The sequence below is a fragment of the Mustela putorius genome, unplaced genomic scaffold (genome assembly GCF_011764305.1).
Source record: "Mustela putorius furo isolate JIRA1106 unplaced genomic scaffold, ASM1176430v1.1 tig00003988_pilon_pilon_pilon, whole genome shotgun sequence".
NCBI lineage: Eukaryota > Metazoa > Chordata > Mammalia > Carnivora > Mustelidae > Mustela > Mustela putorius.
Window position 1 is genome coordinate 17,048,556 of NW_025422127.1, and position 22,808 is coordinate 17,071,363.

The following is a 22,808-nucleotide window of genomic DNA, read 5'->3' on the forward strand; positions in this document are numbered from 1 at the left end:
CCAAGTGCCAGGCATATGGGTGTGAGTACACAAGAGTGAATCAATATGGACAAAGTCCACAGAGCTTGTATTTTAGTAAAAGACACAGAATAAAGACATAAATATAGATCATGGGGTGATAAGGACTATGGAAAAGATTAAGCAGGTAAGAGGGATAGAGTACTACTTGTTATAAAAAGTTGAGACAGGGGCGCCTGGGTGGCTCAGTGGGTTAAAGCCTCTGCCTTCGGCTCAGGTCATGATCCCAGGGTCCTGGGATCGAGCCCCGCATCGGGCTCTCTGCTCAGCAGGGAGCCTGCTTCCTCCTCTCTCTCTGCCTGCCTCTCTGCCTGCTTGTGATCTCTCTCTGTCAAATAAATAAATAAAATCTTTAAAAAAAAAAAAAAGTTGAGACAGTCTGAGATGACATATCCACCAGATATTTGAGAAGTGACAAGAGGGGGAAAAAAAAAGGGGAAGGGGTGAGCCGTGTGAATAGTGGAGATAAGGTAAAGGGAACCGCAAGTGCAGAGGTCCCGGGACAGGAATGGTACAGTGAACTGGCAAGGGAGCCAGCTGGGCTGGTACGACATGAAAGGGAAAGTGGGAGAACAGGATGGAGAGGCATCTGTGCTGAGGGCTCTTCCTCTGGGAGAGCAGAAGTCACGGGAGGGTTTTCATCAGAGAACAGGTCAAACTTAGGATGCAGCTTCTGGGGTGCTGAGGGGAGAGCTGCAAAAAGGGAGGAGGAAATGAGACAGGGAGGTCAGACTGGAGGCTGCCACAACAATGCAGGCCAGAGAAGCCAGCAGCCTGGAGCAGGGCAGCATCGAAGGCTGGAAAGTGCTTACACTCAGCATATTCTGAAGGCAAAGCTGCAGGATATATGGATGGACTGGCTAGATTAAAGACAAGGATGGGGGCACCTAGGTGGCTCAGTTGGTTAAGCAGCTGCCTTCAGCTCAGGTCATGATTCTGGGGTCCTGGGATCGAGCCCCGCATCGGGCTCCCTGCTCAGACGAGAGCCTGCTTCTCTCTCTCCCTCTACCTGCCGCTCTGCTTACTTGTGTTCTCTCTCTGTCAAATAAGTAAATAAATAATTTGGGGGTGGGGGAAAACAAGGGTGAGTCCAGGCCTTTAGCCTACTGTCTTCAGTGCTACTGCCTACTGTTGGGGGGAAGGGGTGCGTGCAGCAGGACCCCACCTGGGTACTAGCAGTAGGGTTGGGCTATATTTGGCTTTGGACACAGCCAAGCTCTGATACTTACGGAGTGAGCATAGCTCATCACTCTCTCCTTTGTAAAACATGTTCACTCAGCTTCCCAGACACCCATTCACTCACGATTCCCCTTCGATTTCAGTGGCCACTCCTTCCCAGTCCCCTGTGTTCTCTCCTCTCTGAATGACTACCAAGTATCCAAACAAAGGTGTCAAGAAATCAGTGAGATACAGCCAAGTAATTAGTGTTTTGAGAAGAGGGGAAGGAGTCACCAGCTTGTGGCACATGAAAATGACTGCTAGAGTAACATGAGGGCAAGGACGAGGGGATTTGGCAAACGGGACTGTGGACGACACATACCATGGAAAAGTGAAAATGGGTCACTCCTAGAGGGAGGAATATAAGAAATATGTACTTGCCAGGATCATTATAGAAAAAGCTCCTTCCTTCAGAAGAAACTATAAACAAGATCCTTTCTTTTCCACACCAGAGGAGTTGTAATGTACATGCCAAAGCCTGGGCATAACTACTTCGCAGACAGACTCGGGCTTTGCAGGCCAGGGCCAGGCTGGGGATTAGTGGTGGAAAGGAGAACAAAGGTAGGAAAGAAGACCTCAGTGCCTTATGGGAGCAAAATGGCACCAATCTCTTTGCTTCAGGGCTCACCCGCTATCCTTCCTCAACAGGACTTTTCAGTACATTCCAGAAGTGGTTCACAACTGACAGCATAATGAATATTTATTATGATTATTTTAATTAAAAAAATAAGCCTCAAAGTCTCTGGGCAGTAAGCTAAAATACAATAAAAAGCAGTACCATAGTATTAGTGACACAGCTTGCTGGCATGCAGCGGTGCCCTCAGTGCAGACAAGGCTCCACATTATTTCCCACCACTTCCCCTTTTTTCTCAAGTCCCTACTGAAATGAGAGAAGAAACTGAGGAACAGAGGTAAAGGGACTGGCCCAAGGTCAGACTGTCAGAAGCAGACAGGAACTGGGCCCAGAAAATCCTGATGGTTCTACCCAAAATGCTCCCGGGGTACCATTCTGTGGCTACTGCCCAGCAGGAGAAAAAGCCAGTGTCTTCTTCCAAGTGACCAGTAATATCCACCGTGGGGCCACACAGAGTGTCCTGGGAAGCGGCCCTGACTTGATGCCCAGTGATGTGGGCCAAAAGTTAGTCAACAGGACTCCCCTCTAGCTCCAGGGTCCCTCCCTCATCTCCAGTGCACAGCCCTTACTACAAAGCCCAACCCTCCTTGTGGAAAACCAGCTGTACAGCCTCATTCACATCATTCACAATGTGCGATGCCTCCATGAGCCCTGGACTGAAGCTGAAGTCCCGGTGCCCATGGAATGGAGCTGCCTCTGCTTCTTGGGTGGGCCTGGTGGGCTCTGGGCCCTTGGGATTGTACACACCAGTGCACACTAGGATAGAGGCGCAGCTCTGAGTTGCTGAGGGCCGCTGCTTCCACAAGCCACTGGCCCCCCGCTCCTCTGCCCCACCATGCTTCGCCATCTGCAGGTACTTGTGGAACAGGTTGGCACCGTAGACATCAGACATAGGGTTATCACTGGAAGGGGCAGCCATACCGGAAAAGGAAAGAAGAGAATACCCCAGTTTAGTGTTACAAGGCACACAGAGCAGAGGACAACTGTAGGACTAGTATGTGTTACATACAGGGAAACAGGTCGGTGAGTAGGTAGGGAGGAAGGGCAGGGGAAGTCCAAAAGTGATGAGGAGATGGAAAAGTACTTACCCGACAGCATAGAGCTTCTGGATGGGGGCTGCCCACCCCCGCCTCTCTGCCTGCTGCTGGATCAGGTCCTCTGCATACTGGTAAGTGAGGACGCTGGGTTTGCCCATCAGGCCCTCGTATTTCAGCTCTTTGCCTGTCAATTTCTGGTAAATGGTTTCCAGGCACAGCAAAAAGGTGCCATGGCCAAACCTGTCAGAGAAGAGAGCTCAGCAGCTCAGGCCTCCTCTCCCTGGTTCTAAGCAGGACCCTATACATCAACCTTTCACTCCAGCACCCTGCTGGTGACAGATAAAGTGAAATTACTCCTAGTAAGAAGCACATTTATTATCTATCTTTATGACCTGCTGTTATCTACTAATATTTGTTGAGCACTATTGTGGCATATCACATGTAACTCTCAGAACAACCCCATGAGAGCTGTCATCATTTTCATTTATAAGTGAGGAAACTGAGGCATACAGATATTAAGTAACTTGCCCGAGGTGGCAGAGCTAGGATTACAACCTAGGCAGTCAGACTCTACAAATCTAAATTCAGCTTTAAATCTGTGCAGACTACCGGTTGCCCTCTCCCCTTCTTTCTCAGTGCCAGTTTTCAGCTCACCATATTGCGACCAGGTGTACAAAAGTATTTGCTTGCCTCCACCACAGCTCGTGTGCAGCCATGTGAATAAGCTACAGCCAAAGAGTCCGTGAAATCAGAAATACTGGGCTAAACCTCTAGGAAGTGTGAAACTGGAGAGTGGGTACTCTTTTCCACTCTTTCTTGCTGCCTGGAATGCTGATCTGGTGCCTGGAGCTCAGGCAGCCATTTGGAACTATTCTGTGAAGGGCTAAGGATCACATAGCAGGAAGACAGGAGCCTATGTCCCAGACAGGTGCGATATCCACACAAGCCCTCCACTGCCTACCGCATTCTTCTTTTCCATTAGAAAAAAAAGAAACTTCTATCTTGTCTAAGACACTTTCAGGGACGCTTGGGTGGCTCAGGTCATGATCACAGGGTCCTGGAATAGAGCCCCACATCGGGCTCTCTGCTCGGCGGGAAAACTGCTTCTCCCTCTGCCTGCTGCTCCCCCTAAGCAGTGTGCTCTCTCACACTCTCGGACAAATAAATAAATGAAGTCTTGAAGGGAAAAAAAAAAAGAAAACACTTTCATTTTGGGTTTTAGGTTTTCATCCCTGACTGCTAAGCCAAATTCTGATACTGTCCAACATATTAAGGTTGTATTTCAGCATCACTTATTTAACAAATTCTACTTCCAATTTTTAAATTAATGGGTGAAAAGTAATCTCAAAACTGATTTATAAATTGAAATTTGCTACTTGCTATTCCGTTCCAGCCTACATAGCCAAACCCCCCTCACCTAGTGTGTTGGCACATCCTAACTGTAGGAAGAATACTTCAAAGAAAACATCTAACCTCGGGATACAGAAATACATCTTTTAAAGTAACAAGAGAACACCACAACACCCATCTCTTTGGATTTACTAAGTCATGTCACTTGAGGCAGTGTGGGGCCTGCTACCCTCTGTTGAATCACTCACACAGCCCACTGGAATTAGTAGCATAGAAAGAAAATTCTGGACTTTGGCCCTGCAGATAAGAGCCACCAAACAGTATACAGTAGCCACAGCTATCCTTCCAGAAAGGCCCTCCAGGGCTGGAAAAAGACCTGCCTAGACTGTGCTTGGCCTCAGACAGGAGAGAGGAGGTCTATACAGCTGAGCAGGGAGCGGTGAGGCAGGGGGAGACTGAGAAAGTCACTTACCCACTGGGTCTCAGTTCTCTGGCCTACATAACCGTCAGAATAATTATCGCTCCCCCGGCCCCCACATCTTAAGGGCAGGAGGAGACAAAGAGGGAAGGAACCAGTGCTACAGGGAGGAGGCAAAGAAGAGCAGCTGCACTGCTAGGCCTCCATTGAAGTCATTCATTGTTTGGGTTCCACAGACCAAAAAATAACAGGTTCTGGGGGCACCCAACAAGCTGAACGGGTGGAGCTTGCAACGCCTGATCTCAGGCTTGTGAGTTCAAGCCCCATGTTGGGGGCAGAGATTACTTAAAAAAAGTTTTAAATCTGAAAAAAATAAAATAACATTAACATGTTCTGTTAAGATTCTGGGGAGCAGGAGCACCTGGGTGGCTCAGCTGATTGAGCATCCAACTCTTGGTTTCAGCTCAAGTCACGATCTTGAGGTCATGGGACTGAACTCCACGTCGGGTCAGCGCAGAAGCTGCTTGAGATTTTCTCTCTCCCTATCCCTCTGCCTCTGCCCCTCCCACTCATGCTCTCTCTTTCTCTATAAATGAATTAAATCTTAAACAAATAAGATTCTGGAGGGCAAAGGCCATGTGTTAAAGATCACCTCAACATATCTTCAGTGATCAGTAAGCTATACTTTTCATTTACTAATTAGTATGCAAAATAACCCCTTGAAAATCCTCCCAGAAAGGACAAGTTTCTGTGGCAAATACGGGGCTGACCCAGGCAGGGGTACCAGAATGATGGTAAGAAACTCAGCAGGACTGTCCAAGCAGCAGCTGGCAATGGCCACAACTGTCAAGGCCAGAAACTCTGTGTCCTTACCTAGGCATCTTGGCTTCAGCCATCCAAAGGAGATCCATGTTGCTGGCCAGGACAGGGAGATGGGGATAAGGAGCCGTTGCTAGACCAGTCCCAGGGTTCCCATTGCTGAGCAGGACATCCATGATCAGCTGCAGGCTTGTCTCCCAGCGGACTGGCTCCCCAAGGAGAAGAACCCCTTTAAAGAGCAGAGGCACGGAAGTGAGGCACTCTGCCTGACCTCTGCAGCAGGCAGGAGGAAGGCCCTTAGGAGACCCGCTGATACCAGCTGGTGCCACCCGACCACAAGCTCTTTCCCCACAGTACACACCCCGGCAAGGGCACAGTTCCCAGAACCAGCCTTCAAAGATCCATTCATTCATTCACCCAAGGTAAACAAAGCCCAGGACCTGGGAAGGCACTTCCTAAGGGCTCCCATTTTCACTTGTATTCACCAGTACTTCACAGAAAAGGTTAAAATAAAGAAAACCAGCAGCCAAGTCTCAGGCCTGCTTCCTCCTGCTGACTAATGCTCTCCTGATCACCTCACCCACAAGTACCTGGCAAAGGGCTTGCCCTCCTCAGCCACTTCTCTCTGAGCCCCAGGGGCCAGTAAACCTAACCACTAGGAGAGGAGGATCTGGAGTGACACAGACTAGCATTTCCAACCTGACTGTCCATTTTCCTTGTGACTTTAGGTAAGTTACTTACCATCTCTCTAAGCCTCTGCCTCAACTACATCATAATGATACCTACGATTGTTTAGGGTAAAAATGAGATATAATAAAGCACTTAACCCATGCTGGACACATAACACTTAACATGGTAGCTGCCAGTATCAGCTATAAGGCCAGTGGTCTCAATGGGGTAGTACTTGCCCCTAAGGAGGTGTTCTAGAAATTGGAGGATATATTTTTATTGTCACCATGACTGACAATTAGTGGCAAGGATCGTGGGAGGGGACCACGAATGCCAGATGCTCAGGACAATCCTGAACAATCAGAAGCTGCCCCTGGTCTATTAACATTTGAGTATCCCATCTGACATTCACATAGGTGAATAACCTGTTTATAGGTAATTGAGCCTAAACCCTAATTTCGTTCTACATGTAAACACAAAGTAGAGCTTTAATAAACAAACAATTTTCTAAACTATCATGTAAATCAAGAGAAGCCTACAGTTTATCTTTTCAAAATTTTACCAAAGTTATTCCATATATTGGAAAATCACTTCACCAATGACAATGCAATCCCTAATGTCTGAGTCACCCATAAAATACACCTATATCCCACCTATAAACACACTTACATCAGTCTGCCTTTGTAGCTGTAACATTTATGATGATTTCATGTTTGATATAATCATTTTACTACTTCATTATGTCTTCCTGAATAATCATTTACATACTGAAATACATATTACCTTACTAAAAATTTTCCTTTTATTTCTCCCTATTACAATTAGGGCTTTACAATGAACTAGTTAATTTTTAATATACATATACAGGAAGTTGTATTATCTATGGATTTCACAGCAGGGCAGTAAAGGGGACATTACAGTATTTTTGTTACATGAAGGGGAGCTGGATTTAGTGGAGCTGAGAAACACTGGCCTATATTACCTCTGGGAGTTTTTCCATGCTAAGATCTTCTACACTTAACAATTTTTCTGGAATAATAGAGCAAGTGAAATAGGCAGGGAAATTTAAAAACAAAGGTCTCAGAGGTAGTGAGGGGTAGATCTGAGACTAGATCCTAGGTGACCTAAGACCCAACGCCTGTAGCCACCCCACCAGTCTACAGGCAAACAAGCTGCAAGAGAACGGTGTGGAGGGCCAAAAGGAGAACCGCCCGGAGCCACACCTACACCAGCAGAGGCCCTCATTACCTTCAATGGCCGGGAAGTCGTTCCTTAGAAGGGGCTGCCAAGAAACAAAGAAAAGGACGATCAATGCCAGTCACTGTCCACTTCCCGACAACCACACAACTGTATCATAATGAGTGGCAAGAGAAAAGACACATTCTAGACAGATCAAACACCATCACCACGCCCATGGTCTAGCCCAAGCCAAGGAGAAGCTGGATAAGACCGAGGAAGAAAATTCACAAAGAAAAGTGAAGTCAGAATGGGCAGGGCTCTCACAGAACACGCAGAGGGAAGTCACATATGGACGTCAACCAGGAGGAAGGGCTAGTCACCCGTCCCTGTGAGGACAGGAGGTGAGATGTGTATCAAGCAAGGATCTAGAATCAGGTAGCTAAGATGAAGGTGAGACTATGAAGGAAAGGGAGGTCACCAGGGCATGACAGACCATTTCTCTAGATGTGATATGAAGAGGCAGGAGCCTCTACTTTACCCATCTTCTGGGGTCTGTTCCTTCCCTAAACTATTAGTCATGGCTCTACCACTAACCAGCTATGTGACCTGGAGTAGGTCACTTCCCCTGTGTGGGGCTCAGTCTCTGAGCTGCTCTAAGATCTGTTCCAACTCAGACATTCTAGTTCCCCACATAATTTGCACGATCCTAGGAGGAAGATTTTGAAGGTGATGAAGAGCTCTGTTCAATTGGAAAGCTCTAGAGGAAGGAAAACTAAAGCTACATAAACAAACAAAAATAAGTTTGTCTGTTTATAACTGCATTTCCCCACATTTTGACAATGGTCTGACTTAGACTACAGGCCATATGATAGAGAGTTCACATGAGGAAGAGGGGTGCCAGGGAAGGGGCCATCAAGAGTCAAGAAGTCATACTCTAAAGGATCAAGGAGAGGCCCTGTAAACCAGTGGTTCAAATATGAACCAAACCCAAAAGGAACACGGGCATACTCAGAATTGCCGGTTACCTTTACAAGCAAGCTGTTTCTCACAAGGACAGCTCTCCATAGCAAGCTTTAGGATAAAGGAGCAGCAATGATTAATTTCACAAAGGTTAAAGATCTCCCAAGCAACACTCGGAAAAACAGCCAGTAAAACAGGTAACTCCTCGTTGGAGATGCTAGGGCTTTGAAAGAGGTTCTCAGCTAATGACAATGCAGAAAGGAAAACACTTAGGAGCCTGTTGCCCCTCTGGGCCATCCTTGTATATCTGGAAAACAAAATCCTTGGCCAGATGTGCCTCTCTAAGGTGGAAAAGACACAGCTCTCGGTGGGAGGGGTTGCAAGGTTGGTAAGAGGAACCCATGTGAGGAATAAGAAGAGAGAACTAAACATGAGACACCCAGAAGCATGCTCCTTATTACCGTGGTCTTTGGCCGCCGCTGGAGATCTACCATGTCAAGCACAGGAAAGGCCATACGCAGCTCATCCACAGTAACCACATTCTCGAAGCCCAATCTACAGCAAGATCAGGGAAGCAAAGCCGGACAGTTCTGGGGGAAGATAGCTTTAAGGGGAAGGGAACCAACACAGTCCCAAGCAAACTAGGGCACCCAATCCCCAGACAGGAGTGAAGCAGTAAGAGCCCAGACACAGCTTGGAAGGCCAACGTCAATCCTGAGAGTGCTGGCAGATGGGCCATGACTACACAGCGATGCAGCAGCAGGGTGACAGGTCCCACAATGGATACCACCAGGGCACAAAGGCACACAAGAATGTCTGGCCTTGGGGCGCCTGGGTGGCTCAGTGGGTTAAAGCCTCTCCCTTCGGCTCAGGTCATGATCCCGGGGTCCTGGGATGGAGCCCCACATAGGGCTCTCTGCTCAGCAGGGAGACTGCTTCCCTTCCTCTCTGCCTGCCTCTCTGCCTACTTGTGATCTCTGTCTGTCAAATAAATAATAAATAAAATCTTTTTTAAAAAAAGAATGTCTGGCCTCAAGGAACTCACCATAGGCCCAGGGCCCATCTAAACCAGCGCTCTGTGAACAATGCTGGTTTTGAGGAGTTGAAAAGAGGAGACTTGTCACTGGGCTGGTAGCTGGGCAGAGTCCAGGGAAGTCCGACTTGAGAGAACTCTTGAGGATGAGCCAGATTCAGAAAGGATGGGGAGGCCACGAAGAGCAGAAAACCAGTGCCAACCAGATCTCTCCAAGAGCTGCCTCCATTTTCTATCCTCAATCCCCACTTACAATCTTAACTGGACATGGTTTCAGATTATTTTCAAGATGAATCTCCTGAAAACACTGCTTCTGTCAAATTACCCAAGAGCAACAGAACTTGCAAAGACTCCCCCTGCCCTCCTAAGTAAGCCCAGTGGCCTCTTGCCTTTCCTTCTGAGGCTTCCCTTCCAAGGCGCCACTCCTCCTGCTGCCTCTTACTCCCCACTCTATCCCAATCCAAACTCCGGCTTCAGGGATCCTCACCTTCCCTTCTCTCTGCAGCCTTCTCAGCTCCTTCCCTCCACAGAAAACCTTAACCATTTCTGGTAGCACAGCCACGTCCCTCCATGAAGCCACCAGTCACAGCAGCTCCCAGGGTGTTCCCTCCCCAACACCCAGGACTCTCAGAACCTATACAGCGCTTTTAAGTTTTCAATTGTAAGCTTTTTTTTTTAAACGCATATCCTGGCTGGGCTTCAGGTCTAAGCTTGGAAAACTGCTTTTTTCTTTTTTTTCCTTAGAGAGGAAGTAGAGGGGAGTGTAGAGGGGCAGGGAGATAATCTTTTTTTTTTTTTAAGATTATGTATTTATTTATTTTCCAGAGATTGAGAGAGAGAGAGCACAAGCAGGGGGAACAGTAGGGGCAGAGGGAGAAGCAGACTCTCCATTGAGTGGGGAGCCCAATGCAGACTTGATCCCAGGACTCTGAGATCACGACCTGAGCTGAAGGCAGATGCACAGCTGACTAAGCCACCCAGGCGTCCCTAGAGAAAGACAATCTTAAGCAGACTCTGTACCCAGCACAGAGCTGGATGCGAAGCTTGATCTCTCAACCATGAGATCCCAACCTGAGCCGAAAACAAGTCGGACACTTTACCGACTGCACCACCTAGATGCCCCCATCACATGCCATCTTAAATACTCCTTTATCATTTGTGAATCTGTTATTCCTGCCTCGAGTATGAACCCTTTGATGAAGACAGAGTCCCACATGCTGTTCTTGGAGAACACCCCTGAAGAACGTGCTGGTACCCAGGAAGTGCTCAACGCAGGTCTTCCAAATGAGCAAATGAATATGTGGCTTGAGAATAGGGATCAACTCTTCTGCCTTTTTTTTTTTTTTTAAGATTTTTATTTATTTATTTGAGAGAGAGAGAGAGATCACAAGTAGGCAGAAAGGCAGGCAGAGAAAGAGAAGGAAGTAGGCTCCCCGCTGAGCAGAGAACCCGATGCGGGGCTCGATCCCAGAACCCTGAGATCATGACCTGAGCTGAAGGCAGAGGGTTTAACCCACTGAGCCCCCCAGGCCACCCAACTCTTCTGCCTCTTGAGTGTGCCCAGACCCAAAAGATTCACTGTGGATACTTAATACTAGCTAAGAAGTTGAATGAGCACCCTGAGGAACCAGGCTAGAGCAGTAGTTCCAAACCTAATTAGAGAATCACCTAGTTTTCTCTTCTAATATACAGACTGCTGATTCTTCTCTCACACCTAGTGAACCAATAATCTGTATTTTAAGCTCCCCAGTAGGTTCTGATTCAGTGGGCTAGCTTTTTGGAAACTATGGCACCAGGACCGGCCACACCTGGAAGCCATCCTCCCTCCCTAGAGAGCCCACTACGTATCCCTTAAGCCCTGGCACCATGCAGCCAGCACACCTCATTATGGTCCTGTCCACCCCCGCACCCCCAGCCATGGGAGGAAAACTCCAGTCCTGCCCCCTCCTCTACAGCGAGAACAAGCAACACCAAAAGGATACACTCGGGCATTTTCCACCACGGGCCCCTGCCCAGACACCAGCATCCGCTTGTTGTGATATTGCGAAAAGAGCTTCATGGGGCTGTGAGAGAGAATGACTTGATCCGGTTCCACCTGTAGCAACAGTCAAAAGACAGAGGAGAGCAGGGGAGACACAAAGTTGATGGAAAATAAGGGGGAGACGGGTAGCCTCTGCCCACTTAGGAAGGGAAAAAAACTGCCCAGAAAAAAAAGGGAAGGAGCTCTTTCTGGCACCCAACACTTGTAGACACTACCCAAACAGGTGTGAAAAGAACCTGTCTAACTTGGCTCTTGCCCCAAGAAAAGAACAGGCAGGGGCACCTGGGTGGCTCAGTGGGTTAAAGCCTCTGCTTTCGGCTCAGGTCATGATCCCAGGGTCCTGGGATCGAGCCCCACATCGGGCTCTCTGCTCTGCAGGGAACCTGCTTCCTCCTCTCTCTCTGCCTGCCTCTCTACCTGTGATCTCTGTCTGCCAAATAAATAAATAAAATCTTTAAAAAAAAAAAAAAAAAAAAAGAACAAGCAGAAAATGCCATCAGTCGTGGGTTCTGACCACTGACTGTTCTGCTCAGTTTCTCCATCTGGACACTTCAGGGTTAATGCGCATGTTCTTTGTCACAGTCACAGAAATCTGCCTCTTTCTGTTTTCAATTCTACTTAAAGACTAAGCTTTTTAACATTTATAGTACTAACTCCAACGATGAAGCCAATACTCAAATGTTTTTGGAACCCTCTCCAGAAACCACAGACGGGAACCAGTTGTACTCCCTTGTTCTGCATTCAACCCCCAAGCGTGTTACCCAGTCAATCAGCCACTTTATTTACTCTCTTGGTTCCAAAGGGCTCTTTCCAAGAACTCAATCCACCCTCCTTAATAAAGAAGGACATGTCAACATTGATATACCATGTGGAAGGGCAAGTGGGGAAGAGGACTGCTTTTGGAGGACAATGCTCATTCAGGTATGTACCTTTTTTTTTTTAAGACTTTATTTATTTGACAGTGAGAGAGGGAACACAAGCAGGGAGTGTGGGAGAGGGAGAAGCAGACTTCCCGCTGAGCAGGGAACCCAACACAGGGCTCAATCATAGGACCCTGGGATCATGACCTGAGCTGAAGGCAGCTGCTTAATGACTGAGCTACCCAGGCACCCCTAGATATGTACCTCTTTATTTATGAAAAACAAAGGCTATTACCTCAACATCCCTCCTGGTATACAGACATTTAGAAAAATGTGACCCTCGCTTTCCAGGGGCTGACAATCCAATAGAGACAACCCTGATGCCCAGAAAAGAAATGGATACAAAGACAGTAGACTGAAACTGCCAAATCCATGGGCAGAATTTTTGTGTTCAGCGTGAACTGATATATAAAAAATACCCTTGCTGTAAGGCTCTCCTCATGAAGCTAGGCTTGAGCTTCAAGTTATTTTGTACTATTGACCCAGCCAGGGGGCCATGCCCTAGTGCTTATCAACACTGTACCCCAACCCAGGAAAGGCAGCTAAGTCAGAGTTGGAATGGGGGTTCCACTGACAACCAGCTCTTTGGGCATTTCTCCATTGCCTCCTTACCTTGAACCCCAGCAGGGCTGACAGTTCCTGGGCTTTGCTGTGTTGTAAGATGTTGCCAGCATTGGTGACAAAGACCACGGGCACCCGCAACTGCCCATGAGCGTTCACCAGCCTGCGGAACGCTTCCAGAGCCGCAGGGATCACTCTGTGACCCCGTACCAGCACTCCATCGATGTCCAACAGGAACCCAAAAGTTGGTGGGCTCTGCACAGAAGAAGAGAATCCCTACAGCCTGAGTCAAGAGGGGAAGAAGGAAAAGATCCTCACAAGAAAGGGCGCCGCATCATCTCCAGGTCACCCAGAGTTCTGAACAGAAAATGAGGACATGGGATTTCTGAGAGGGCAAATCCATCTATACCAAAGAATTAGTCCCTTTTCATATATTTTTAAGCATAAAACTATCTTCACATAATTAATATAAAAAAATAAAAAAATTTTTAAGTGGAAAATAGAGAAATTCAAAAACACCCCAGGCCTTTAACATGATCATGTCTCTTTTCTATTATTTTGTCACATAGACAACTACACTTTACATGTTCAATTTTGAATTTTGTTATTTGACATTCAGATATTTTTATATGTTACAATAGCCTTCATAATATCTTTTACAATTTTATTACAACACACATGACAACACACAAAAAAACCTCAATTGCTACAGAGATTTTAAAAATGTTTAATTTCTTGCTTCCATTTACCCAGTGCTATTTCCTCTCTCATAAATCTCCAGAAACTCTATGTACATAAAGAATAATAATTTTTTATCTATTGTTGTATTTTTATGTTAACTAATGGCATTATATTGTGTACTTTCTTTTCCATCTGACCTGTTTTTAGATGGTATCTCTTAAGTTACCCTGCCGTTATCTATATACATAGCTCTATCTTCCAAGCATCATTTCTGACTACAAAATTCTAAGTGAATATTCTATTTCCCCTATTTTTGGACACTTATGTTTTCCTACATTTTTTCTACTACAAATAATGCTATAAGGAAATTCTTCATGCTTACTGATTTTTCCCTTAAGCTAGATTCTTAAAAGCAAGAATAAAAAGACAAGAGAGTGCAAGTATTTTAATAACATTAACACCTACTGACAAAATGTTTTCCAAAAATATGTATCAATTTACACGGCCACTGCTAATGCATTTTATTCCTGCCCGTATTGATTTTCACATGTATCAAAGAGTTTGTTAATTATCAAACATCTTGCTAATTTAAAGGTTTAAAAAAATGGTTATCTCATTTCAATACGCATTTCCTGGGACTTATAAAGTGGAACACCATCTTTTTTTTTTTTTTTTAAGTTTTATTTATTTATTTATTTATTTATTTATTTATTTTAGTGATCTCTTCCCCCAACACTGGTCTCGAACTGATGACCCCAATATCAAGAGTTGCATGCTCCACTGACTAAGCCAGCCAGGCGCTATCCTTTAAAAATAAAAAAGATTGTATTTATTTGAGAGAGAGAGAGCACACATGCTTGAGTGCACAAGCGCAGGGGAGGATGGGGCAGAGGGAGAGGAAGAAGCAGGCTCCCTGCTGATCAGGGAGCCCGAAGCAGGGCTCAGTCCCAGAACCCTGAGATCATTATCTGAGCTAAAAGCAGACACTCAACAGACTGAGCCACCCAGATGCCCCTCAACACTGTCCTTTTTATTAAAAAAAAAAAAAAAAATTCATTCCAGGGGCACATGGCCAGCTCAGTCAGTTGAGCAAGAAACTTTTGATCTTGGGGTGGTGAGTTCAATACCCATTTTGGGGTAAGCGACTATTTAATAAGAATTTGAAAAAAAAGCTTAGGGGTGCCTGGGTGGCTCAGTCAAATAAGCATCTGGTTTTTGGATTTGCTCCACGCTTAGTGGGGAGGCTAACGGAGATTCTCTCTGTTCCTCTCCCCGCTCTCCCTGCCCCCCACTCTCTCAAATAGATGAATAGATCTTTAGGAATGAAAATTTGAACATGAATAAATACAGGCGTGCCTGGATGGCTCAGTCCTTAAGCGTCTGCCTTCCACTCAGGTCAGGATCCCAGGGTCATCAGATTGAGCCCCACATCGGGCTCTCTGCTCAGCAGGAAACCTGCTTCTCCCCCTCCCACTCCCCTTTCTTGCATTCCCTCTCTCACTGCATCTCTCTCTGTCGAATAAATAAAATCTTTAAAAATAAATAATACAAATAAAAATTTCATTCCATTTATTATTTTTTGAAATTTTTAAAGATTTATTTATTTGACAGAGAGAGAGAGATCACAAGTAGGCAGAGAGGCAAAAGTTGGGGGGGAAGCAGGCTCCCCACCGAGCAGAGAGCCCAATGCAGGACTTGATCCCAGGACCCTGAGATAATGACCTGAGCCAAAAGCAGAGGCTTAACCCACTGAGCCACCCAGGCGCCTCTCATCCCATTTATTATTAACATATAAGATGTTTTTCAAATGTCAAAAAAATTCAACCTAACCTGTTTGCTACTTTCCTTTTGTGGGCCCACTAAGTCAAGCCATTGTTACTGCATACACCTACTCATGGTATAGGGCTCTGTTTGTGAGCAGCAGGTGCTTCGGGCCCTGCATTTTCAGCTGGGGTCAAAGATAAAGCAACCAGTTTAGGAAACCCATGGAAACTACAGTATTTTCACAAATGCAAATCAATTCTGAGTACTTAAGTTCTGAGTAAATAAACAATTAAACAAAAGTAGTTTCTTAGAAGAGAATTTTGAGCTAGGCAATGGAAGAGTTAAATAACTGCCTTCATTTAACAAGTATCTATTGACTGACAGCCTGACCAGCAGCAGATCAGACAAGCAGCCAGAAGTGGCCTCTGTCTACACAGTTCGGTGGGAAAGACAATTAAATAGCCATAGGACAGTCTGCACTCAGTGCTAAATTAGGAGCTGAGGGGAAGGAAAGCACTCCAAGACCCTTAATGAGGGGCACCTAACCAGAAGAAGGTGGTGAAGACTAGCCATCCTAGGTCTCCTAGGCCAACTGAAATGGAAAGTAAATCATGTCAGACCTGCACTGTAGAAATATCTTGGCTGCAAAGTCAAGATTGAGTGAAATGAAGAAAGTCAAGTTGAAGGAGACCAGTTGGGACCAACTACAATCTAAGACAGATGATAGTGGCTTTAACTTGGTTTAACTAGGCAGTGGCAACAAGAATGGTAAGAGGAGGGCAGGTTATACATAGAAGCAGAACAGCCAAATCCTGGTAACAACAGGATACAGGACTGAGAGAGGGAGGGGCCACAGGGACCCCCATACTTTTTTTTTTTTTTTTTGGCTTGAGACCCTGGAAAGATGGATGCTGGTATTAGTCACTGACCCAAGAAACTAGATTGGCAGCAGCTGGGAGGTCAGTGAGGGCAGAAGATACATTCCACTTTGGACCTGTCAGATATACAACTAGAGACACCAGCACTGAACTGAAGGTCCTGGAGAAGAAAATCCAGAAGCTCTCTGCTCTTAGAGAACAGCTGAAACTTGGGAAGGGACAGAAGAGCCCGAGAAGCACAAGCAGAGTGAGAGCAGAAGTAAGGCTTACAGAGAACCAGACCATCGTCATTTAAGGAAGGGTCACCTAGGAGTCACCAGCAAAAGAATGAGTAGCAAGTCAGTATAAGGAAAATCAAAAGGGTGTGGGGTCAAGGAAGCTAAGGGATAAGTTTCTGGAACAAGTAAACTAGGAAATGGAGTGACTGGGTTGCCTGGGTGGCTCAGTGGATTAAGCATCTGCCTTCAGCTCAGGTCATGATCCCAGGGTCCTCCCTGCTCAGCAGGAAGCCTGCTTCTTCCTCTCCCACTCCCCTTGCTTGTGTTCCCTCTCTCACTGTGTCTCTATCAAGTAAATAAATAAAATCTTAAAAAAAAAAAAAAAAGGAAATGGAGTGACTGTAATGATCCCATCTTCCCTCTGCTGAACAGTTAAGACCACCCAGGGAGACAGTCTTCCAGCTCCTTCATACTAGCTTGTGCGTAGGACCTTTCAGCTTTCAACAATGGCAGCTTTGGTGCCAAATCAGAGGTGGAAAGGGACCCTGGAAAAATAGAGAAAGCAAGTCAAATCAGTAAGACAAATTCTGACCACCAGCAAACACAACTGCTAGGGAGAAACTTGTCAAATCCTACATGCCAGGAGAGAAATACCTACTGTCTCTAACTCTTGGCTCCAAAGGCTAATCCTGTTGCACTCCAAATGGGTGGACTGTACTGAGCTCTGAGTTGGACATAAAACAAAAATATGCTTACTTAATCCTTGTACCAACCTTCTGGGGGTGGGTGTCATTATCCCCAACTGACATTACATAGCAAAAGGAGCCTGGCTTATGCATAATGCTCAACATGGATATTCTGACTGGATGAATAAGAACCCAAATTGAAAGAGAAGAATTAGTCAAAGGTGACCCAGTTCACAAGTATTCAATCCAGAGGTCAGCCTTAAACTGGGCTTACAGCAAACTCAGAGTTCATTCCATGGCGCCCAAGGCAGCAAGCACCTCAGAGTAAGAAAGGGATCCAAGAGGTACCAAGATATCTGTGTTGGAACACGATGTTGCTACACCTCCTGCCACCCCCCAGTCATTTAAGTTCGCGTTCCTCTGTACTCAGTGTGCTCATGCACCAGAAGGCCCTCAAGGATCCCTGGATCCCCACCGGCTTCCTCAACAAACCCTCTAGAATGGGGGTCCTAAACAGGGGCCCATTGGTAGATTTCAGAGTGACCATAAAACCCCTTAAAACTCTATGTGCATTTTCCCTCGGGAAAGGATCTACGGCTCTTTTCTGATTTTATCATTTTATACTTCTCAAAGAGACTCACTGCACAGGTCCAGATGGAGGAGGGGTATGATTTTCCCTTAACCTTCCACCCTGGCACAGTGCTTAAACTCTCATAGATACTCAACAACCCGCATGGTCTGCCCTCTTCCTTGTACTATATGGATACACAGCATACTGTTCTGAAAGCTTACATGCAAAACTCATATATCCATAATTTTGAGACAATTGGGCATTTTAAGGACAAAATTTTAAGTTACATTAAGGAATTGGTAATGTTGTTATGTATAACAGCATTATAGCTACGTTTAAAATGAAAATGTCATTTTCTCAGAGGTACATATAGAAGAATTTAAGGTTAACCCCTAAATGACAAGAAATCACCATTCATTTTAAAATCTTACAGCTGGTGGGGGGGGGAGGGGAAGGTGGCAAGCAAAGCAAGTGTGGCAAAATGTCAAATGTCAAAATGTCAATAACTGGTGAATCTGGGTTCATAATATTATTCTGGTTTTGGGTTTTTGAAAACTTAGTTTGTAAGTATTTGTGCTGATGGCTACAAAATTTTTTTTTTTTTTAAAGATTTTATTTATTTATTTGACAGAGAGAGATTACAAGTAGGCAGAGAGGCAGGCAGAGGGAGAGAGGAGGAAGCAGGCTCCCTGCTGAGCAGAGAGCCTGATGCGGGACTCGATCCCAGGACCCTGAGATCATGACCTGAGCCGAAGGCAGCGGCTTAACCCACTGAGCCACCCAGGCGCCCCGTTGGCTACAAAATTTAACCATACAGTTTTAATGGTCTTCTGGCCATGTCCTAAATAGTCAAAAAATTTGTTCTCTTAGAAATAAGAATTGACAGTCCCTGCTACTTAGAACAGGAGTGCTTTCAGGACAATTTAGCAATATCCTTAAGACTGGGTGGCTCAGGGGCGCCTGGGTGGCTCAGTGGGTTAAGCCGCTGCCTTCGGCTCAGGTCATGATCTCAGGGTCCTGGGATCGAGTCCCGCATCGGGCTCTCTGCTCAGCAGAGAGCCTGCTTCTCTCTCTCTCTCTCTCTCTCTGCCTGCCTCTCCATCTACTTGTGATTTCTCTCTGTCAAATAAATAAATAAAATCTTTAAAAAAAAAAAAAAAAAAAAAAAAAGACTGGGTGGCTCAGTGGGTTAAAGCCTCTGCCTCCGGCTCAGGTCATGATCCCAGGGTCCTGAGATCCAGCCCCGCGTCGGGCTCTCTGCTCAGCATGGAGCCTGCTTCCCTTCCTCTCTCTCTGCCTGCCTCTCTGCCTTCTTGTGATCTCTGTCAAATAAATAAATAAAATCTTAAAAAAAAAAGACTTCCTCATCTCTAACTACACAAATAAGTAACAGACACCTCCAACCCTCAGGTGAATGTACACAGAGAAATCAGGCACCTAGCCACAAGAAAGTAAAGATGCAAGTCAACTGTAACAAATGTGTCACACTACGTTCAAGATATTAATAATACACAGCCAGAAGACCATTAAAAACCGGGAGGAGAGGGCATAAAAATAGGATTTCTCTACACTTTCCATTCACTCTGTCTTTAAATCTGCTCTAAAAAATAAGGTTTATTAATTTTTTTTTAAAGATTTTACGTATTTATTTGAAAGAGAGAGACAAAGCCAGAGAGGGAACACAAGCAGGGGGAGTGGGAGAGGGAGAAAGCAGGCTTCCCACTGAACAGGGAGCCCAATTCGGGGCCTGACTCCAGGACCCTGGGATCATGAACTGAGTTGAAGGCAGACACTTAACGACTGAGCCACCCAGGCACCCCTTATTAATTTTTTTACATGAAGGTACCTAGAGAAGGAGAAAGAAACAGACTTTTTCTCTTCATTTTTCTTTTCATTCTCTTCTGTTTATCTGTATTCTGATTTTTCTTCTTTATCACTTGGGGTTTTTTTTTTTTTAATTTCTTTTCAGTGTACCAGAATTCATTGTTTATGCACTACACCCAGTACTCCATGCAATACGTGCCCTCCATAATACCCACCACCAGGCTCACCCAACCCCCCCCTTCAAAATCCTCAGATTGTTTTTCAGAGTCCATAGTCTCTCGTGGTTCATATATCACTTGGGTTTTTAAAAAACTAGTCCTGGGTATCAGGCCAGATCCTCTAAGTAAAGTTCGTATCGTTATCTGTGGCAATGATTTAAAATATGTGGTTGGGGTTTTTTTTTTTTTTAAGATTTTATTTATTTATTTGACAGAGATCACAAGAAGGCAGAGAGGCAGGCAGAGAGAGAGGAAGGGAAGCAGGCTCCATGCTGAGCAGAGAGCCCGACGCGGGGCTGGATCTCAGGACCCTGGGATCATGACCTGAGCCGGAGGCAGAGGCTTTAACCCACTGAGCCACCCAGGCGCCTCCTAAAATATGTGGTTTTAAGATTAGTTTGAAGTGAAAGGACTACTAAGATGTTCCTCTGTGTTTGGCTTCTTACCTGTAATGAGTTTGGTAGCTTTCAACAACAGCATTAGAACTACTGTCTACTTTACTGTCTACTCCATCTACTTCCACATTTAAGAGAACTTGCTATGTGCCAGTCACTGTGCAAAGTACCCTGCATATATCACAAAAAGTACCCTACAGATATTCTCGCAAAAGCATTGCAGGGTAAGTAATATCCTCAATACACCAATGGAGAAATTGAAGCTTAGAAAGCTAAGTAATTTGCCTTAAGTCAAACAGGACAGGCAGGATTCAGTTCTAAAGCTAGTACTCTGAAATGTTGTGCTATGCTATATCCCTTCCCTTTTTCTACTCTGTCAGAAAGTCACCTGGAATGATCTCAGGACCAGCAAAGATGCTAAAGTCAATACAATAGTTATAAATGACAGCAAAGTCCTTTTCACAGCACATTCTCATCCCATGCCTCCAGTGTGGTCACTTTCAGCTTTGTAACACTGGTCAGTCACTTAACTTCTTTGACTCTTAGCTCTTCCATATGCAAAATGATAACAGTGGTAACACAGGGGTTAAGAGCTAGCACTCTAGCACCAGACTGCCCTGGATTGCAGGATTTGACCACTGACCAGCTGTATGCCCTTAGGCAAGCTGCTTAACTTCTCTGTGCTTCAGTTCCTCCATCTGTAAAATGGAGTAACAGTACTTACTTCAGAGCTGTTACGAAAAGTGTGCAAATTAGTAATTGTGAAGCATCTGACACAAAGAGCTATGTGTTTTTAAAAATAAGGAATTATTTAAAATTATCAAAGGGTTACTGTGAAAGCACTACAAACGTGTACATTATTACATACAGAAACTGTGATTTTAGAAAACGAAATTATCCTTTAAAAAAAAAAGGGAGGGGACAACTGGCCCAGAGGAAAGTGAGTGACAGATGTGCCCACCTGGCCTGGAGTCCTGGCACAGCGGTCAACCAAGCTGTTTGACCTGACAAAGAAAAGTACTTAAAAACTTGACTCCAGGGCGCCTAGGTGGTTGGTTGAACTACTGCCTTCAGCTCAGGTCATGATAGTGGAGTCCCCGAATTGAGTTCTGCATGGGGCACCCTGCTCAGCAGGGGGTCTGCTTTTCCCTCCGACCTTCCCCAGCGACCTTCCCCATCTCATGCTCGCTCGCTCACAGGGTTACATCCACCTCCAGAGTTGGGGAGAGAATTATTATCACTGAATTGCCTGGCACAAATTAGGGACCCTGCGCCAGTTCCCCCTTCTCTCGACTCTCAGATCTTCCACGTAACAGCCGCTCATTATGAATAAGGTTCACAAGCGAATGGGCCCAAAGTAAAAAGCCCCACACAAAACCCACATTCATCGCTGGGTTGTCCATTTATAGGTGCAGCTCCCAGAGGGGAGTTCACTGCGAGTCGCCAAATTTCTTTCAAATGCAGATGAAAATCAAAACCGAAAGACTCTCATCCTGAAGAATCACAGAGGAAGTGCAGGAATCATATCCTGACCAGGAAAATACAAACACAAAAACTGCCGAGTAACTTTGGAGACGAAAAGCGGCGAGCGGCGAAGAAACATTCCTGGCGCGCGTTTTGGGCTTGTTTTGTTCATTCTCTCGCTGAAGTAACTTTTCATGCAGGCCGAAGGCATGACAAATCCCCTGAATGAGGGGGAGGCAGGGCGTGCAAGGAACACTCGTGCTCAGGGCAAGAACGAAGTGCACTAGAGGTCAGTGGCCTCGTCCAGGAGCTATGCGGCCCGCGGCCCCTCCCTCCCCGCGGCTCCGGCCCCACCCCCAGCCCTGAGGACCCGCTCGGCGGAACTCGGGCGTTCTCACCTGCGCGGCATCCACAGAGTAGCCTCTCCCCAGGCAGCGGCCCTGGAGCCCCAACGACGCGCGCGCCGCCCGCCACCAAAGCCCCGGCGCCGCGCGGACCGCCGCGAGGGAGCGGAGAACAGCCATCCAGCCGCCCCTCGCGCGCACGTGCAGACCAGCGCCAGACCGGTCCGTGCCCCACCCCGCCCCCGCCGCACAGCCAATCAGCGGCGGAGGAGCGCTCGGGCCGGGCGGCGCCCGAGGCATTTCGGGAGTTGTAGTCCCACGTCCGTGTCCCGAAGCCCAGCAGGGCGCGGGGCGTGTTAGGCGCCGAGTCAAACCCGGCGTGGGGGGTCGGGCAGGGTGCTGGGGGAGGTTGGGCCGGGGTTCTTTTCCCGCGGGCCAGGGGTTAGGGGTGGAAGGTGGGGCGGGTGAGGTTCCTGTTGGAGGGGAAGGAGGCAGGCAAAGTCCGGCCTCTTAGTAGACGGAGACTTGAGGTAAGCAGGCCAGTGTGCATGGACTTTGTACCCGCGGACTTTCTGGAACGTGCGTTTCTCTCTGAAGTCCCAGCTCCCTCAACCCTCAGTCCTCAGCAACTCTCAGGGAGATGAGAAACTGTGTGGAAGGAGCTAATACTTATTTGCAAGGAACGGGGGCGGAAGAGCAAAGCTTTCTTTTGATGTTCGAGAGCCCTGAACCCCAGTCAATCAAGGAATACTTGGAGGTTACCAATTAGTCGTTCTTGTGGTCTTTAAGTAAATATTCGCTAAGGTCCTCCTTCCTGCCCAGCTCTGTGCTAACTCCTGGGGAGAATATATACATAAATAATACTGCAAACTCACACTTTGTAGGGAGGTCGAGACAGGACTATAATA

General features: G+C 46.4%; 1 protein-coding gene across 3 annotated transcripts; it reads right to left on the bottom strand.

Annotated features, from left to right (window-relative positions):
- Positions 1 to 1,918: 1,918 nt before the first annotated feature.
- Positions 1,919 to 22,135, bottom strand: HDHD5 (haloacid dehalogenase like hydrolase domain containing 5). 3 transcript variants are annotated; one of them, XM_045071670.1, is made up of 8 exons: positions 21,955 to 22,134; positions 12,909 to 13,133; positions 11,318 to 11,430; positions 8,764 to 8,857; positions 7,412 to 7,445; positions 5,549 to 5,723; positions 2,959 to 3,147; positions 1,919 to 2,772 (listed from the first exon to the last, which is right to left on the bottom strand). In XM_045071670.1, exons 1-8 carry the CDS (start codon positions 22,078 to 22,080, stop codon positions 2,439 to 2,441), a joined length of 1,290 nt encoding a protein of 429 aa, XP_044927605.1. In that variant the 5' UTR covers positions 22,081 to 22,134; the 3' UTR covers positions 1,919 to 2,438. The 3 variants fall into 3 exon arrangements, with proteins under 3 accessions (XP_044927605.1, XP_004773845.2, XP_044927606.1); XM_004773788.2 differs by having other exon boundaries at positions 12,909 to 13,112; positions 21,955 to 22,133; XM_045071671.1 differs by lacking the exon at positions 2,959 to 3,147 and having other exon boundaries at positions 21,955 to 22,135.
- Between the last annotated feature and the right edge of the window lie 673 nt (positions 22,136 to 22,808).

Bases quoted from the DNA above. Each gene is read 5' to 3' on its own strand.
- HDHD5 (XM_045071670.1), bottom strand. From the start codon at position 22,080: ATGGCTGTTCTCCGCTCCCTCGCGGCGGTCCGCGCGGCGCCGGGGCTT. The intron at 8,858-11,317 runs GTATCCTTTTGG...ATCTTGCTGTAG, and splicing joins GTGGTGGAAAATGCCCGAGT to ATTGGGCTTCGAGAATGTGG. The intron at 2,773-2,958 runs GTAAGTACTTTT...TGCCCCTTCCAG, and splicing joins CAGAAGCTCTATGCTGTCGG to TGATAACCCTATGTCTGATG.